The sequence below is a fragment of the Cygnus atratus genome, chromosome 4 (assembly GCF_013377495.2).
Source record: "Cygnus atratus isolate AKBS03 ecotype Queensland, Australia chromosome 4, CAtr_DNAZoo_HiC_assembly, whole genome shotgun sequence".
Taxonomy (NCBI): Eukaryota; Metazoa; Chordata; class Aves; order Anseriformes; family Anatidae; genus Cygnus; species Cygnus atratus.
This window is the reverse complement of record NC_066365.1, coordinates 8,893,067-8,913,370: the sequence shown is the minus strand read 5'-3', so window position 1 is coordinate 8,913,370 and position 20,304 is coordinate 8,893,067. Positions and strand designations below refer to the sequence as shown.

Sequence of the window (20,304 nt, the reverse complement as noted above, 5' to 3'; positions counted from 1 at the left end):
ACTCAGAAACCCCCCTCCCGTGAGCAATGAGCCGAAGCCATCTTTGGCTGGAGCCACCACTGCACTTAGGCAGAGCAACCTTCTGCTGCCCGGGGACACGTATTTTGGTGAAGAGTAGGTTTGCTCCTGCCAGGTGGATGGAAGGCTACCCACTCTCTATTACTTAAATGCCAGTGAGAAATACAGATAAGCCTAAGAAAATGGATTATTTTGCAGATGCATCCCCTACTTGCCCCCACCTTGTGCTGCCCCACCTGGGAACCCATACTGGACCATGATACATCCTCTTGCACCTAGCTGGCCAGCCGGTGCACACACAAGTATATGCACAAACATGTGAGGGAAATAAAATCTAGCAAACAAAGAATTAAAATGTCTTTATAGCGTGTTTGAAAGATGCCTCTTTCAATAACTGAAATGGCCTTTTCTCTAAAAGGCCAAGGAAAGGTAATAGGATGGTATTGGTGTGCCCCACCAGCTACGTGTCCTTTGGACACCAGTTATAACTACGATTTCTGACAGAGAACAAAAACCTGAAACCAAACCTCCTATAGCTCTGCCCAGCAAGACACCTTAATCGCTTCCAAAGCCATTAATCAGTTTCCGATCAATCCTGTCTACCAGCAGCAGGCAGTCAGCTCTCTGTTACCACCCATTCATCATGACATGCCCTCATTCCCTGCCCCATTAGCCACCGATCAGGCCTCAGTTAGGATACCCAAATGCCAGCTGCTTGGGGCAAAATGCCACTGCTGCTCACCTCAGCTACTGGGATGCCTTCAGGGGGACGGCACTGGAGCAGGACCTCTTGCTCCAGGGACACTTCTTTCCCCAGGGGCTCCTGCTCAAAAGTCTTCCGGAGATCTGGGGAGGGAGAAAGAGGGGGAGAAGGAAGGCAAATTAATAGTATTAATAGCTGGTGGTGCGTATCACATGTGATTGCTGTACTGCCTAAGATGTGAGAGGTCTTACTAACCAGAGAAAATAGCATATCTGCTCCCTGGAAAGTGGAGCACTCAACACCGAGACATGTTTTCACTTCATTCAAGCATTAAATGGTCAGAGGTTTCATAGTGGATTTATTATTTATACTGTGGTAGTACACGTGAACCCAGCCAAGAACCAAGGCCTCACTGTGAAAGGTCATGTTCAGTCAGTCACAGAACAAAAGGAAAAAGAAATCCCATCTTCAGGTAATTTATGTTCGCTAAGCTATGCCAGTGAAACACTAAAGAAAGTTAAAGGAAATTATAAAAACCTGTAAAACTAAAGCACATAAGCTGAGTTATCCTAAACCCATGATTTAAAGTGTTTGTGCTGCCATTTTTAATTTATAAACGTTAACTTTACAGCTTTAGCTACTTTGTCTTCACTGTCTCATTATCCCTGTAACATTAAATAGATAACACTAGCCATAATGTATAGCTGAACCATGCTTGGTTCCCTGCACAGCACCACAGAAATGTCACAGGCAGAGACAACACCAAATGTGTCTCCTGATCTTGGAGCAGTTCACTTTGCCATTTCTTGTACACTTTTGTAACATATTTGCATCGGTGGTAAAATGGACTTGGGAATTTCCTATCTTACCACTGGATCCATGTTTCCACCATGGTCTGACACACTCTTCATTGTGCCAGGGTGGAGAGGGAAAGGTGAGCATTCAGCCCCAGTAGCAGCTGGGGACACTCTTCCCTGCTGCCTGTTCCTGCTGCAGGTGGACACGGGGCCATGTTGGAATCCAGATCAAAGAGCTGGTCTGGCTTTAGAAAACGAGCAAAAAAATCCACCATTTTAACCTCAGATGTTGACGTAGTGGGCTTTAACCTACGACATGGAAGACAGAACTGGTAATTTTGTTGGATGACATGTCAAGCTTCGCCTTGTTGTGTCTGTTGGCATCCTTGACACACTGGTAGTACTCTGGGCCAGTGAGGCTACTTCATGTGACAGGAATCACAGCAAGACAACCGGAGAGATTAGGTCTGTCCCTGACACCTGTATGTAGCTCCCACGGTTTTGCCAGCCCCAGCATTACCAGCTTCATCCCACTCTCTCTGACAGGCTAGCCAGGGCTGTACAGCTCAATTTGGGTAACAACAAAATGCTCCAGATCCCCTCTGTGGGTGGGAGTCACTCCAAGCACAACCCCTGATTTTGCTCACTGTACTTCTGTACTTCTACACGTTAAATGCACAGATGGGCAGATCTTTCAGGAGCTGCTAGATTTCTTGGGACACGACACTTTTCCTGTGGTCCAGGCTCCTCATAGATCCTTTATGCTTGGTACATATCCTGGGCACATGTAATGCTGGGTTAAAGCAGTTTGCTTTAGATTAGAGATAACTCGGACTATATTACTGCTAGTTCCACAGATATCTCCAGTGGAGAAGAATTCCCTCCACATCAGGTATACTTTAATACACATAATGTACACATATGTACATGCTATGGACAATTATAACAGATGTACTGTGCTCTAATATCATGAGTATAAGTGAGAAAGTTATTATACTGCTGGTAATAGAAGAATATAAGCACAGCAATAAATGGCTCATTAATAAAAGCATTCATGTGTTCAGATATGGAGGGATGAATACAGTAGAGCCAGATTAGACAGATAATAATCCAAGGCTTTTCCTTGACACATTGATTTACTGTCCTCCCTACCTTCCTGAAACATTAATAGAGCTCTGAAGTTTCCAGCAGCCTCACGTGTGCACAGCAATCACCTCACTCACGAAATGCTCACCTCCAAAAAAACCCCACCAATTTTAATGCAAACAAAAGTAAACAGCATTAAGTCTAAAAATGTGTAATAACAGTAAAAAAATAATAATCAAAAAAGCAAACAAAAAACCTAACACTTTACCCTCTTTATTCTCAGCAGCTGGAACTGCTAGGTACGCATGGCCTGTTTTCCCTGGGTAGTGCCGCAGTACAGTTACGGGAGGCAAGAGGAATCCCAGGGGATGCGGCTCCCCCAGCTCCCCTCCCACGCTGCAGAGCCTTGCCTGGCGTGAAGCACTTGAGCAGCACCACTGCTTTGCAGTGGGTCAATGATCCACAAACTAAAAATACGCTAAGTAGGGGCCTTGACATAATAGACAGCAATGTTCTCAAAGGAGCCATTAGGTACTGTTGAGTAAATGATACTCATTTGGAAAAGAAAAAAAAAAAGTACATAATTGTGTATTTACAAGACTGGGAGCTTTTATCCCCTATTCTGTTAGCTCCCTCCCACGTTTACAGCTTCATGCAGCCAGAGCTACCCACCACCTTCCGCTGCAGCCCTGCCACCTACAAATAGCTACAGATGGCACCTGTGCAGGGCACTTCTTACCTAAGCAGGCATTAGGTTCACTGGTTGCAAAAGACAAGCAAGTTAATAAGGTGGGTTTTTAAATGATGAAGAAGTGGAGGGCCTGGGCAAACGATTTCCTCACCTTCTGTAGCTATCATGAAAGTCCCTGCTGGTACAGCACTGAGTTTTGAAATGAATCCTTTTTCCTATGGCCCTTGCAGCGTGATTTCTGTAGATAAAGACTTCCTTCTAATTCTTCAGTCTTCAGCTTCCTTTTCCATTTAACAGTTACAGTCATCACGGCAACTTCACGCTATCGACCAGGAGTGGGTGAGCTTGCTAATGTACTGAGGGACTTTGGATCTTATCCAAATGGAGCCTTTTCAAACACATTTGTCACTTTTCGGAAGTGTCATAGAAGTTACGATTGCTTGCAAGCAAGGACAGAAAGGATACATTTTCCCAAAGAATGGTAAAAGACAAATAAAATACATCCCATTAAAAAAAAAAAAAAAGTTTTAACAATCTTCAGAAAATATGCCTTAAAAAAAACAACACAACAATAAAACATTTGATCCATTCTCTGTCAGGACCTCTTTGTCTGTGAAGAGGCAGTGTGAATTATTAAAGCTTCAGGTCAGCAGCAGCCCTGTTAACATGATGGTGAGAGAGCCTTCTACCCCCTCACCCTCAATAGGGAGAGACACTTATTTAGTGCACCTGCACTTTCTTTCCATTATGATTTTAGTAATGAAGAATAATCCCTGATTGCATTAGCGATACTGCCATTATACAGGTAGCATTGCTGCCACAGCTCATCACTTCAGAGTGGAGCAAGCCCTGGTGGAAAGCGATGCTGAAAGGTCCACCTTGTTCTGCTTGTGGGCTCCTTCATATACTGCACCCAGCCACAGGTGAGGATGTCACCGCCAGGCCCGGGGGACAGCCTGTACCACCATCAGATTTTTCCCTCTGCCTCTAACTTCTCTTCAAGGCTTTCTTCATAAAAAGAAAACAAGGACAAGAATTAAAATTCTGGTCCGCCACCTTGAGCTAGACTATTTTCTTTACTAACGTAGAGTCTTAGTAAATTCAGAGGGGGCTCTTGTGGCATATACTGCAGCACATTTACAGCATACTTAAGATGAGACTTTCATCCGAGACTCCTGAAATACTTCTGTGCAAGCCTCTCTGTTAAGGACAGATGGCTGCATTCAGAGCTGCATTGAAATGAGAGAATTTCCACAAGCATAAAACTGAAATAGTGTAATGGGAAATCAAAATCTCAGTGTATGCCATATTGTTAACTTTATTCCTGAATTTCTATGCTTTTGGGGAAGAGGGGCATTAGAGCTTAATTTTGATGCATTGTTAAATTCCTTTTAAGTTTAATGCATATTTAGCTTACAAACAGCTCAAAAGTTGCATTTTCACCTGCTAAAGGTAACAGTTTCTATACACACTCATAGCGTGTCCTTAGTTCATTTTCTACCTGTCATCTTCTACAAAAGAGCAGAATGACCTTATTCTTTTTTTTTTTTTTTTTTTTTTTTTTTTTTTTTTTTACCAAATGTATTTTATCTCCTTTCTGTTGCTCTGTATTTTGCTGTGATGGGTGGGTGGGTAAAACTTTAAGGATATCTTTTATCATTTCTGAGAAACGTGATAAGAGGCAGGTCAGATGCCTTCAAGTCAGTGCTAATGCAAGGGTGACTAATGAATGAGAATGAAAAACGGACACTTGTCAGACAGGAATTAGATGTAAACCAGAAATGAACAGAACAATGCCACATTACTGTCAGAGAATAGGTCTTTAAGGTCTGCCCTTGGTAGACCTTAAAGACTCTTTATTCTGTGCTCCTTCTAGTAACTCCAACTTTCCTCCTATAAATATATTTCAAAAAAAATGAGCAAGCTTTAAGAATACAAAAAGAAAAGCCACATAATTTTTTATCCAACTTTCCTGTTAGCTATGCCCATTGAGAGAAGCACATACATTTGATGTCTGTCGTCAGAGAAACAAGTTTTTAAGAATATGAAAAGACCTTCACAAGGAGTACATATATATGACAGTTTACTTCTTACAGGCAGTACACATAGGCATCCATATAAAACCAAATGTACTATGTGCAAAAAACGCAGGTAAAACACTTGAAAAGGGGGAATAAGGCTTGGCATTTTTTTAACTGTTATATCAATAGGTAGCCAACCTCTCTAATCCAAGTCTACCTCCTATTGCTGAGAGTGTTGTCAAGAGGCAAGATTCAATGCTGTTTTAATTTTATCCAGACTACTAATAAATGCCCAAACAGAAAAATAATTGTGGAAAAAGAGTGGGAAAACACCACTGATGTTCTGTGTAATGAAAGAGGATCCATGTGCTTGTAAAAACATATGTCATTGCATTTATTTCCCAAACATAGATGATTGATTGGTGCTGAGTTAGAAAAACATGAATAATATTGTAAAACTATCCTGTTCTTCTTCCATCACTTTCTGTGGTGCTGGTGAAGTTGAGAAACCTTTTTTTTTTTTTTTCCCCCTAAAAAAAAGCATTAGAGACTGAACTGCAATCCAAATGTAAGAAACCATGTGCTATCAGACATACTTCATCCTCTCTCTTCTGTTCACAGCTGAATTCTGAATTTACAATCTTTGTCATGCTCAATCACACTGGTGGGTAAGTGATGGAAAGGTTATATATAAAAATTCTCTTTTCTTTCATTTTGTTCTTGTGTGGTTTCAGGTCTTTGTTGTTAATTAGATCAAACCAGACTTCCACTGAGACTGTCACAAGAGTGTCATCAGCCCAGGGGATCCCCCTGAAACCTCTGTCAGTTGTAAATGGGGTGCCTCTCTCTGCAGAGTCCCCTGCTGTATCAGACACACGCTGGGCATTGATCAAAGCTGACTTCCCTCCCAAGGCACACTTCTGTGCCTTGCTGCTTGTGGGATGAGACTGAAGATAAGACTGGGCTGTGCTTGCAGCTGGCCCAAGCATCAATACCTGGAACTGGGAATGGGAGTCAACACCTCAAAACCCCATCTTTGTATTCAGTGCACAACTCCATGCTTCTCCTTCCTTCTCTGGAGGGACTGCTCAAATCTGGCACATGTCGTGGCACTGTAAGGCTGCCCCAGCCTCCTTCTCAAACTGGAGAGGAGCAGCAAAGATGAAGAAGCTTCCCCCTTTCCAAGGACGTGGCACCTCATGGCTTGAGCTGAGCTTGCTTCTAGTTCTTCAGCCCAGGGAGCAAGGCCTCTGGCTGTCATCTCAGGTGGCCAAGAAGCCACATCAACTTTCACATCCCAGCTGATGCGGACAGAGGAAGACTACTTGGAAGAGCACAACATGTTTTGGGGACACAGGACACTACATCTGCTGACCTCAGGTACTGAACAAGTTGATGAACACCCCTCACTTGCTGGGCTACCACCTGTAAGATGCTTTGTTTGATCCTATGACCCGCTGTCCTCTGTTATTCACTATGTACTCACAGCCTGAGCAAATGGGAGATGCACACCTGCCAGACCCTCATTCTGCTGATGGCATCTTCAGCCAGCTGGGGATAACACTTACCCTTGGCAGCTGCTTGGAGCCTCACCCACCGCCTGCACGCCTGCTGAAAAATCATTTGTCCCATTCCTCCCCCTTCAGCTCTAAGCTAGTTCAGCCATGTGCTGGCAAGACAAAACAGCCTTTTACAACATAGCTTCCACGTGGGCTACGTCTATAATGAAGTACCCACTCAACACGTTCAATATTGGTACCACTGTAAAAAATCCAAGCAAGCCCACTTCATAAAGAATTCACTGAGCAGATGGGTTCCCAGGCACACATCAATCACACCCTTCTCCTCCTCTTATATTTTTACTTGATAGCTAGATATTGTTTTATTTTGTACGCTTAACCTGAGAACTAACTTATAAACTTAACACTGTTCATTACTTTATTTGGTTATTGAAGACAGGATCTAAATTCCTTGTCTTTCGAGAAAATCTAAATGTGAAGCTCAAAAGACACCTCAATTGGCTCTAGATGACAGATGAACTAAATGCTCTGAAGACAAACATTACAAACACCAAGTGTACATTACAGCTTACAGGTAGAATTGAATTTATAACACACTGAAATAGTAAAACAGCAAACAATATATATAAACATGGTATTTTGTTGTTGTTGCTCTTCTAATATGCTACTCTGACTCACATATATGTCTCATCATGACCAAACTGTATACAAACTTTTGTTAACTTCTTGATTGCATCTATGTTTCATCATCACTCACTAAACAGACTCCACTGAAAGATGATCATTTCTTGGGCATGTTAGCATAGGATATTCTCAAGGCTCCTGCTAGGGGATTTAAACCCATATACATTTAGTAAAGGGGTTCTTTTGGTTTTTAAACAATGCTAACAATGAAGTGAATGTCCATCTTAATTTATAAAACCTTAAGTCTTTATTACAGAACAATGTGATTTGTATTTACGGCATTTTTATTGCTTATTTATGTGTATTTATTACTGCTGCAATTGCATCCTTAAGTTTGAGAATTGGTCACACCTGTTAATTTGGGAAGCAGCAGACAAACAACCCTGTGAAGAGGAAAAGCAGAGTTACTGTACTAAGTATGTTAAATGCTTAGGTAACTCCCGTGCTGCCCTTTCTGTGATCTGACATTGTTTCTTCAGCAGTCTCAGCTCCAGACCATGGAATGCAGTTATCCCCTCATTAACTACAAGAAGCAGATATTTATTAGGAGTAACTGAAATGGTGGACAGAGAAGAAATTAAGGTCCTATCTCTGCTAACTCGCTTATCAAAATGCACAAAGCATTCTCTCGTTGTTATTTTTAATAGGGCACATCCTGGACATGCCTTCCTATTAAAACTTTCAAGTGCTATCCTTCCCAGCTCTCACTCTTTATCCTGCTGTGCACCAAATTTATATCTATTGCAATATGCGTTGGTGGCTACAAAATGCATGTTTTGGTGTAGCCCACAAAAGCCTTTGGTGGCTACAGGAGCACGTGCTCATAAGGTTGCCTGGTTTAGTTGTGTGAAGGCAGGGGGAAGAAAGGCACTGCAGCCCCAATACTAAAAGATGAGATAACTGACAGTCAGTAACGAATCTGTGATTTTTTTTTATTATTATTATTTTTTATATCTGTTTCTTTGTATGACTGCATACCCCTTGTAAGCAGAGAGAAACCAACAGGTAAACTAGCATACTTTTCTGTACCACATTTATCTTATCAGTATACAGCATCTGACATGCATATATTAGCTACATTCCTTTGAAAAAAGTGTCTGGGGAAAAAAAAGGCTTCTAGATAAGTAGACAGTAAACTAATATGAAATTATACAAAAGATTAACTACTGCAGTTCCTTACTACATCACAGCTTTTTAAAATGATATTTTTAAAATGAAAAATAAGTTTCCTTCCTTCCTTCCTTCCTTCCTTCCTTCCTTCCTTCCTTCCTTTTTTCAAACTTTGATTTTAGGACAATGACTAAGAGAAAAGAAGAGACTCCCCAGATTCGTTACACCAAAAAAAGATCATTCAACAGAAGTTGCAGAAAAAGCTGTTATTTTCTTACTTGTTTTCAACAAATCCAAAACCTGACAGCAGATTTAGGGTTTATATTTTCACTATATTTTCTCAAGGACAGCCTTGGTTAACGTCATGAAGTCAGTGAGGCTACACCAACACAAAACTGGAGCAAATGAAAAGTGAGGCTGCTTTGCGCACATGGGCTCAAAGCAATTTGTCTTAGCCACCCTGTTATTATCTGATCTAAAAATTAGGTCAAATCCTGAGGCTATTTTTTAGTCTTTATCAGATGTATTTTCTAGTGGGTTTAACTCTGCTCTTGCTCACACACGCTCAGGCATCATTCATCCTTAAAACAGGAATTGTGCCCTGTTAGGTTTTACCTGTTAAATGACATCAGCCTTGTTACATAAAATTCACATTAAAACTTTATATTGGGCTTGATTTTTTTTTTTTTAGCCAAAGAGAAAGCTACCCAAACTTCATCCTTCCTCTGTCCATTTGTTTAAATTGAGTAGAACTGTATCAAAACCTATTAGTGACTCCAATGCACCTGATTATATGTGCTTAGAATAAAGAAGAAATGTATGAACAAGTAGGAAATGCATTTTAGCACTTTCATAGGCCAATATCTCAGACAACAATCTTTTATTTTTCCAGCTCCACCAAGATGTACATAAGGAGTCCCCACTTTTGTTGGTTAGGGAGCTATCAAGAATGGCAGAGTGAAAATTAATCCCAGCGAATCTGCTAATTCAAGAGGACAAAATGCTCAGCTCCACCCTCATGGGGAGACCAGCGCCTCAGGAAGATGAATTCCATGCCATATGAAAGAAACTGAAAATAATGATGTTTCTATCACCTGTCATGCTGCTCCTTTTCAGAAACAGCCTGCCCAGAAGGGAGCATACAGGAGGTCCAGGAGTGCAGTGGTGAGATGCCATTAAATGCCCCAAACACTTTGGGGAGCCAGGTTGTTGGCTTGAATCAGCCTCTTCTTATTTGTATGGCTAGCATGTACAGCCTTTGAAATGCAGCAGACTCTGCACTTCATATTTATAGATTACTCCCTTCCTGAATAACTGAGGCTCTTTACTTGGCTAGAGAGATGTTGCAATTGATTTTCATAGAGAACTTTCATTGACTAGGTTGTTATGTACTTTCTGACACATGCCTGACCCTGCATTAAACAAATACAAGCCACTTTTCCAGGATGCACATTTTTCACACTTTCAAATTACTTTTCAGTTAATTCTATTACACGCTCAGTGAACAGAGATGTTGAATGCTATTATTTTTTGTTTGTTTTAATGGAGTGTTGCTCCAGTCCTTGAGACGACACAGCAATTCCTGAATAAGACCAGTGGTCATAAGGGAGAAAAGAGAGAAAGGAGAGAAGGAGAAGGAGAAGGAGAAGGGAAACAGAGAAAGGCAAAGGAAGAGGGAGAGGGAGAAAAGATTTTTTTCTTAATGTGATAGGAATGGCTAGTTACGCTACAGTTGTACATGTTGAGATGAAATCACTATGTTCAGGTATTAAAATACACAATAAATTAAACAATAAAATAATAAATAAATAATATTAAATAATAAATTAAACAGAACACTTTACATGCTCCATTCACTTCTCACTTTTGCAAAAGGTATCAATGTTCATTTTTTGTATGAATTAAAAGTGAAGACTGCATTAGTGATATAAGCATGCAACTACAGATGCAGGCAGAGCTGAAGAGCTGGACTCTTCTGACTCTCCTAAATTTTGAACCAGATTCATAAATACTGCATGAACCCTCCCTTACCTTCCTGTCTCATGGAACACTGTGTAACCATCAGCAGACTGTTCAGCTGTGTTTAAAGTTTAGGTAGGGAACAACAATTGTATTGACAGTCCATACTCAGTCCTTTGATATCAAGGCTGTGAGTATTGATAAATACCAGTATATCTGAGCCCACAGTTTAAAATAGTGATCTTGCAGACAAAATGACATCACACAAGGGAGGTATATATCCCTGATCGTTATGTCTGTGTTCCTAAAAGAATAGTCCCAAGTTACCTGAGAAATTTACAAAAATCTGTGAAATTAGAAATAGGTAGGTTTGCAGAGAAGGTGCCTCTGCAGCTGTTCAAAAGCCTGTAGATTGACAGCCTGACACTTCAACTCCTAATCCCAAGGAGTGAAAGTGACTTGCCTAGTCAAAGCTGACCAAGAATCCCAAACTCAGGAACAAAGAAAAAATCTCCACTAAAATGCAAAGCTGTGCTCGAGTGACAAGCACATAACACTCCCTGGAATTTCTTTAATTAGACTTCTAAAAGAAACCCCAGGACACTGCAAAAATCACTAAACTGATTGTTCACCTATCTCCAAAATTTGGTAAGAAAAAGAAGCAAACTCTGTATTATGAGCATCTTCAATAGAAATTTGGACACCTGGGAAGAAATGTTAATTGATATAAAATAACTTCCATGTGCATACAATAATTATGTGCTATATATAAAAATGAAGTGCATAGGTATGGAAGTACACAGAAGTTACTTAACCATCAAGTGAAATACACTTTGACTTGTAAACTGCATTAATTCAATGGTCATCTGTCATAGGCTAACTGGCAGGACATGAAAATCAGCTTAATGAGTTAACATAAGGATCATAATCTAAAAAAACCTGTTCAAACGTTGCTAAGCCTCCCTGAAGTGCTGACTGCTTGGAAGAAAAAAAAATAAATGGAATTGCTCTTTTGTTTCAGTACAGAAAAAGAAAATGCCCAAAGTCTTGAAAGGTTCCCTGGCATGGGAAAACACTATGAAAATATGTAACGGCATTTCTAATTTTGCTGGATGAACATGTACAATACTTTTAATTTCCTTTAACCTTGGAGAAATTCCTCTCCGAGGCTAGTCCTGTACTCAAAGGTGCAGGTCTTTTATTTCCAGTCAGTTACTTGGAGTACACATTTAAAAATGTGTATTTAAATTTAACCTTCTTGATGTGTGTCTGGATATTTACACAGAGGTAACTACTCTTAGAGGATTTTCACAAGAACAAAAGGAGAATAAAGTTCTAAATTGAGACCTTTAAACATGAGTCATCCTATAGTCCTCCCTCTAATGTGTCTGCGAAAAGCTTTATTTGGCTGGAAGACTTCTCTGTTTTTATTATAAATTCTTAGGACCAGTGCAGGAAATGTCAGTGTACTGCAAACCTGGCTTCTAATGACCTTTTGTTATAAAATGTGTTTTTGCTGAGGTGAAAATGGATGAAGAGATACAATTGCAGACGAAATATTTTGTTCACATTTTACAAAACCGGATTTCATCATGTGAAAGAGAAACAGGAGTCCCCAGCGTGACTACTCTATTACAAAGAAAAGCACCTCTTTGAAAATTAATGAACATTAAATATTTGTACAGTCAAATGAAGATCTGGTTTCAGTGAACTGGCTGCCCTGTGTTCTTGGAGTCTAAGCTGGGAGTGGCTCATAATAAATATGGAGGTTAGTAACCAGAAATAACAATAATGAAATATTAGGTCTGAGATGACTGCTTGCAATCTTACCAACCTGGTTATGTGATATGCTAAATACATACTTTTTTCTTTGTTGAGCAACAGCAGCATTATTATGTGATGGCAGAGATACAAAAGAACAGTTGACACCTTGTTTCAGAGCTTGTTTTGACAATATTCCTATCCATTTGCTTCAGCCACTTTTCTTGAGACATGTAATTGCTGTTCATAGGAAATACAGGTTTGCTGCTTTCCCCACACACAAAGGAGAAAAATGAGATTTCAGAATAGCAGAACCATGGAACGGTCTGGGTTGGAAGGGAACCTTAGAGATCATCTGCTCCAATCCCCCTGCCATGGGCAGGGACACCTCCCACTAGATCAGGTTGCTGAAAGCCCCATCCAGCCTGGCTTTGAAGACTTCCTTGCTCTTAAGAGCAAGATAACTGATTTTTTTATGCATGGTTCCGAAGGTCTGAATGTTAGTACACATCAAAAACTGCAGAAAATGCAAAGCCCAGTAGGCGGGAACCAAAATCTCTCTCCCAAATGGTGGAGGCTCTGCTTTCCCTCACCCACACACCACCGTCTTGACACTCACATGCGATACGGACGTAGGCTTTCCTGCTCTTGGTGGTGCCGGCAGAGCTCCAGGCGACGCACTGGCACCAGTAGTCTTCTGGCCCGAAGAGCTCCTCCACTTGCTGGCGGGAAATCTCGATGCTTACTTCTCGGACAATCAGACCTGCCAGGGCACAAGGACTGCCAGTCAGTGTCATGTTCAGAGGAAGGAAGGAGCAGAAGTCTGCTTGCAAAGTTGTGGGACCTTGTGATGCTCTATCAATCTCTCAGCAATATTGTCGTAAGAATATGAAGGATAAAAAGCAACGCTTTGTCTGCATAATATGAGAAGTGGGTGAGTGAATAACAATCACTGCGATTTGACTTTTATCATGTACTATGTGTCTGCTACACGATAAACAAAAGGACCAGTACCTCAGCTGATATGCATTGTATCATGTCCACAGGATTTATATCTAGTGACGATCCAGCCCCATTTTATTTTCATATGAATATTATAAAACTACAGACTCATTCAACTTATGTAACTCCCTTAACTCTCCTGTAGTTCACCTCCTTTTGCTAGACAGATACACCACAGGGAGAAGTCCTGCTTGCTCTGATACTGCACTGCATAGGAGAAGGGATTTTGCCACTGTAGAAAACGTCCCAGTGCTTGTAATGATGGGCACAAGTGCTGCACCATGGTTATAGCAAGTTGTCAGTCAAAAGACATTTATTACGTGCTTCAGTGCCTGACAGCCTCCTTGGCCATACCCTCCATAATGCATCTCAGCGCAACCCTTAAACCCACAGCCACCCCCGCTCCCTATCTTTATCAGCAGACCAACATTTGGCCACATTTCCCACACAGTGCTCTCTGTTGGGAAACTGTTTTGCTTCTTCTAAGTGCGAGGAAGTGTTGCGGTGTCTCAGACACCACTGCAGGAATCACTGGTAATGCATTGATCTTCTAATGACCACCACTGTATTTCATACCAACACATCCTCCTTTTCTGCCTCAAAACGCACAGCCTGGCCAAAATGCTCTTAATTCCTGCCAAGATATTGGGGAAAAGGAAAAAAAGGAGGTGCCTGCACCCCTTGTCAATGTATGTGATCTTTGTTGCTGATGCCAAAGTACCAACAAACTTCTAACATGCCTCTGCCTGCAGAAAGGACCATCACCTTTTCAAAACTGCACTCTCAGAAACAGCCTTGAATATATAAATTCCACATGTAAATATTTTGTATAGTGGGACAGATTTTCCCTTTCCTTCCGGAATTGCCAGGAAACTGAATTAAGAGATCCTTGGATCACCCACAGCCTGTTCAGTTTGTCCCCATCATAAAACACCAAAGGGTGGGTTTTGAGCCCTACTGCCAAGCACGGACCTGAGCCCTTTGAGTCCTGCACACAATGACAAGGAGATATTTGTACCATAAATGCTTCTGCCTGTGTAGCACAATGTGCTCCCTAAGCACCGGAAGCCAGTTGGGCCCTTCGACTTGGGCCCTCAGCGAGGCTCCAATCAGGGAGCCAAGGCTTAATTACTGTTTGTACATCCTTGTGCACTGTCACTGAGGCTGCGTGCTGTGTTCTTCCCAAACTCGGCTGACAACAGCAGAAAGGAATTCATGCGTGTAATACCATAGGCCTCTCTGGTGGGAATGCCATCTAATGAGATGCATTTTCCTGCTAGAGACCATCACAGCCTAGCCCCTTTTTTTTTATTTCATTATCATTGACATCTTCAGCCATCGAATAATCACCTACTTTGGGGGGAAACACCTAATAGCTTTCCCCCTTGAAATGAAATACTGAGAACATAGCAACTGTAGTCCCAAGTATGGAAATCAAAGCAGTGTGTGGACGCTTGATATGCAGCGAACACTATGTTATAAACTTGTTCTGCTTTGATGAGCTAATTTGACTGCAAAAGGGGTCTGAGGATAGCTTTTGTCCCATTGAGAAGAGCATGAAGAGGGTGGGGAGGGAGCACGTACATTACATGCATAAAAATGGTTATATTTTCCCAGTGCAACTGCTGCTGGCCTAAAGATTACTTCAATTTATTCCCAGTTCTTATAGCACTAGCTCGGGCAGCCTTAGAAGGTTACAGTTTTATGTTTCTGTAATAAGGCTGATTATAACAGTGTGATGGAGCAGTGGACTCTGTTACCCGGGGACTGAAGCAAGCAGGCTCGTAACAACAGTACTGGCTAATAATAATTATGAAATAATTCTTAACATTTGGGACACAAACGCAGTTCTCTGATAGTCTATTGGAGGTACAAAGCCATGCATAAAACAGCTCCCTCCGATCATACCAGCAAGAACTTTTATCTTTGATTTCCTGAGATGTTTTCTAATTTAGAATAACAACCCATTCTGGGTACTGTCTTTTGAGAAAGCCACAAAGTTCTGATAGGTTTTGGGTTATTCAAAGTCATATGACATATGGACTTTGAGTGGAATCAACAGTTGTGCCATGGCCAAACAGGTGCATAGCTTTTTGATGGCATAGTTGGTGACTCCATGGGATCACCTGAGATGTAATGAACAATGGCCAGAACTGAGGGGTGACAAATGTAGGAATTCCCACAGTGATACCTCTGCTTTGTTGATTTGTTCCTTGTGCCGGAGTAGGCATGTGAGGCATTTGTACGAGAATCATCCTGGACTCGATGCTGTTTTGACACGTTGGAAGGCTGATCTGGCCACTCCTTCCCAGCATTGCCCATGGGTAGCACATCGCACAAACAGCAACAATGATTTAGGAGGAACATCTTGCCAACCTCAGACTCTGGGGCACGCACAGGGGTGTACACTTCCCTTGTTGCATTAAATCACAATCCTTTTCCTTCTGTTAACACACTTCAGCGTAAACCCTAATAGAAAATCTCTTTCTAGGCTAGGTTACAAAAAAGGGAATTTGCAGCAATACCTCAGGTAGCAACTGCCTCGTTACCAGCTGACATATTGCTGTACATCAGATTTCATAGAGGAGCTGGTACAGGCTGTCTACTTTCATTCAGGAGTGTATCGCTTATACACCATGCGTGTGGAGCTAGCGTAGGACAGCCCTGGGATAATGACTTCAAACAGTCATCTTCATTTTACCCCTTTCACTCTACTTTGCCACAGTGATAAGTAACAAAATGACACTCTTTCACAAAGAATATCTCCTCTATTTTACCTTCTTTACTAGAAATATATTGAATTCCTCAGCCTAGTTCTCCATGTGGCCAAGCTACGCAGCAGGTGAAATTATGCAGTATACTTGACACTGTTTTCTTATAACGCTGCAAAACTCCAGGATTAATATAATTGCTTAGATGGTGCCACTATCTGCAAGAAGTCAGGTTCTTCCTGTTTTGAAGCAATGCAATAATAAACACAGTTGAAGGGAGACAACAGAAATGTGGGCAGCTAGAGTGCTTAACAGGTCCCTTATAATACATATAAATCCACAAAGAGCATCAGTATAGGAATTCTAACTCCTACTCACAGTGTGACAAATAGCTAGAATTTGACAGCAAAAGCATTTGCTTGCACTGTCCAGACTTGATTTGCATTCAACAAACTGAGAACTGTTTCTGTAGCCACTTGCAGCCCATCTGCATCTTGGGTATGAACACGGATATGTGAAGATATTTGGTCTAATTATCAACACCTTATTTCTGGCAACAAGAAGATTGTGAAGAGGGGAGCTTTAAAACAAAAATGCAGAAAATCAAAGTAATTTAAAGCAATTCTCCAAAATAAATGGTAATTGTATCTTAAGGTTGTGCACTAAAAAACCACAAATCCTTAAAAATGCATTTCTGGGTTGCTGGGCTCTTTCTGCATAAGCGTTTCTTTTCTGAATAACTGCAGAATTCCCAAAAGAGCAGCAATGTAAGAAGTTTTAAAAAATTGAGTATGAGAAAGTGAAAAAAATCTCAGGAAAAAAACAAAACCAAAAATAGTTGCCCTCTTCTGGTCCTGAGTATTCAGATCTGGATCAGCTGGGTTACAAAAGATGTCAGAGAGGTTGCTCAAGACCAGGGCTATTTATACACACCGATCAGACTGTTCTAAAACATTTACTTAAACCTGGCACCAGAAAAAGACATTACGTTGGTGGAATTTCCCTCAAGAGAGGTCCAAAACCCTGTAGCCTTTAGGAGACTAAATAAACTGGTCTAAAAGATCTTCCTACCCCTAACAGTTTTCTGTCCAAGTGAGGGCAGAGGATAGCTTATAATAAGGCTCAGAGCCTTGGCATAATAAATCTATGATGACATCCCATGAATTAAATAGGGAGGATTTCTCCATGTGTGAAAATTTTGCATATTTAGTAGCACAACATATGCAATTATTCATTTCAATAAAATAAATGTATCTCTGGGGCTAATACAAGTTGGGCTCTGAAAAGGAGTAGGAAGGAACCAGAACTTTGCTTATTTCTGTATTTGCACGTTAATGAGGGATTAATGGGTGGAACGAGGCAGAGGATGAAGGGAGCCATGCTCAGTCTGCCTACTGCTAATGCATGCAGCTAAATGAGCACAGATGAGAGGCACTGGCTGAGGGTATACATGGAAATAAAATTACTACCCCTTCTGGAGCAAAAGAAAGAGTGAGGAGGGAATTGTGGCTTATATACATACTATTTTATTATAAGCTCTATCTTAGAAACACAATCAAGCACAGACACACTCCATTCACACGATCCCTAAGTGCTTAACTTATTAGCTGGCTATACAAACTGTGAGGTAGATTATCTGGTCTTCAGAGGCAGAAATGTTATTGTTTTTAATGTATGCAAATGTAATGTAATTGTATGATATTATGGTACGTTATTAGTAAGTGCAATAATAACTCATGGGTTCCATATTGCACCCTCTGAAGTAATTGGCAAATTTCCCAATGATTTTAGGAGGAGCAGATATGCCAATCAGAGTAATTTCTTTCCAGAGGGAAACAAAAATGTCTCATAAGGTTCTGCAACTGCATATGACTGCTTATGATGAGAAATGATCACTGCAAATATCTGAAACATCAGATTATTAGCAATTAATTAAATGTAATTATCCAGCCTGGAGTCAGTTCAGGCCACAGAGTTAGTATCCTCACCTCCCTGGTCATCACTTTACCAAGAAATTATGTGGATATACTTTGGCTGCCATAAATGTTTGGCATTTGATATTAACGCCCCGCATGTGTGAAAATATTCCTCAGGACTTCTACAGAGTAATTTGTGAGGATACATTATATTGGCATGTCTCTAACCCTCTGGCACAGCACTAAACAGGAGCTATTTAGTCACAAGACTAAGCTGCACTTTCAAACTCCAAGAAAAGGAATGGATTGTTTATTTTCTCTGTAAGTGGAAATTCAGATATTTTTTCCCCCCAAATTCCTCCCCTTCCTGCTCTGTAGTGGGGAAACAGAGGTCAGGGAGCGAGTTTGGTGAGGACAGAGACAAGGCTCTGGGGAGTCAGTAGTAAAACAGCTATGGGGTAGGGGATTCTTCTGCATGTGCAAGCCACAGGTGCTGCCACACGATCCCTTTTTATGGCATGCAATTCCGTGGTTACATTTAGCAAAACATGGTGTGCACCCATGTATGCGATTCAGAGCCTCAGCCTAGAAACTGTGGTTTGCTCAGTCTTCAAAGAAATTAGTGCCAGTCTGAAGCAGCCCATACTTTCTGACTCATGGTTCCCTTTTCTATTAGTAATAGGAGAGGTGAGTGAATGAATACTGTATGGAAGTTGCTCAGGCAGTGCATATTTTAGTAACGTGTATTCATGCTCTTCAAAGCAAGACGAAGGTGGAAGGAGAATCCTGTTATCAAAAAATAAAACAGCAGTTTTTTCGATCATTTCAGAAGGGGCTGGATCATCTGCACAGGATTTGGCAAAAAGGATGAAAGCGTTTTTACTTCTCACGGTCCCCATCTGCCTTACATTTCATACACAAAACTTCCTCCAAAATTCGTTAAAACAGCCTCATATTTTTTTTGTGAAAGTGGGCAAGCCTATACACTGAAGTGGTATGACTGTAAACAAACTTACTAAAAGGTACGTAGACTCCTTTCTCATTATGCAGTCCTTTGTCATTATATTCTCCTCTGATGGTAAAACTTACACGACCAAAGCCAAGAATGATGATCTAGTGATAGTCCACAATGAGCTATCTGATTTATGTAATTGCTCATCACAGGTGCTATAAACAACCTGTCTCTGTAGTAGAGGGCTTATCGCTTTCCTTGTTAAAATAACCTTTTTACAAACGAAAACATAAAATCAGTCCTCTGTCAGAATGAAATTCATTTATCCTCTTGCAGAGACGTATCTCTCACAGTCACGTATCTCTCACAGTTCTGCCCCAAAACATCAGAGTACTTATGCTGGGGAATTTGGTCTTTTAAAAATGAATAAATAGGCTATGCACAAGAAGAACAGCCTCAAATATTAAAGTTCTTGCTGAGAAAAATGTACTCTGTGCATCCTAATGGGACAGAGATGATTGCATAACGGCACACTTCGCCTATATCTTATTTTCTATGTGGAATAGTGGCAGTCTTAACAAAAGATGGATAGACAGATAGATATATACAGATATTTTTAAAAAGCAAACAGCTTTTCCACTTGGTAATCCTTCACACTGTGATTGCATGCACCTGTTTTTGCCTCAGTACTGCTTTTCCCTAAATGATGGCTGGCTAGTGGTACGAAACGACTGCAGGAAGATTACAAACAATTTGCCATAAATATTAGCTCAAGCATTTAAATTAAAGGTTTCCAGCTATTTGAGCTCTCTCCATAACTTTCTCCTTAGGAAAGAGATACCTCTGTAACTCAAATTAATACAGATGAAGGTAATTGCCTAATAAAGTCAAGTCTGTGTTAAAACCTACATCAAGTTTGCACTAGTTTGCTATGGCATCTAATTACCAACCAGTAGCAGTGAGTTAAGCTAAAATGCTAGTTCCCCCACTACTTTTTAACTGACTTACGCACTTCCACAGAAATTAGAAAGGGCTGTCTTCAGAGGGATTTTACTTTGAACTGGAATTAAAGAATGAGCATCCTGTTTGGGTTTTATTTTCTTTTAGCAAAAAACAAGGCCTTTTTGTTCTTTTCCCATTAACATCTGAAGGATCGAGTTGTGTAAGATGGAAGAAAGGTTTCAAAACTGAATTCTTGGATACCGGTGGAAAACAAATGCAAGTCCTGGCCTCTGCCAGCGTGGTGGAGGTGAGCTGCAGGCAGGAGACCTATGGGCTTGTCCCCTTGTGGTAGGTGAAAAACACTTTTCCATCTCCTCCCTGACCAACTTAGGCACCTCACTGCCCTATATTTGTTTAATGCTTTAAAACTA

At 40.9% G+C, this 20,304-nt stretch overlaps 1 protein-coding gene across 2 annotated transcripts in view; it reads right to left on the bottom strand.

Annotated features, from left to right (window-relative positions):
• Positions 1–20,304, bottom strand: part of UNC5C (unc-5 netrin receptor C) — a 252,247-nt gene that overhangs the window by 53,989 nt on the left and 177,954 nt on the right. For both annotated transcript variants that reach the window (XM_035572335.1, XM_050710351.1), the window contains exons 3-4: positions 12,970–13,113; positions 761–864 (exon numbers count right to left, since the gene is read on the bottom strand). In XM_035572335.1, coding sequence (XP_035428228.1) covers positions 761–864; positions 12,970–13,113 — 248 coding nt within the window. The remainder of the gene's footprint in view (positions 1–760; positions 865–12,969; positions 13,114–20,304) is intronic.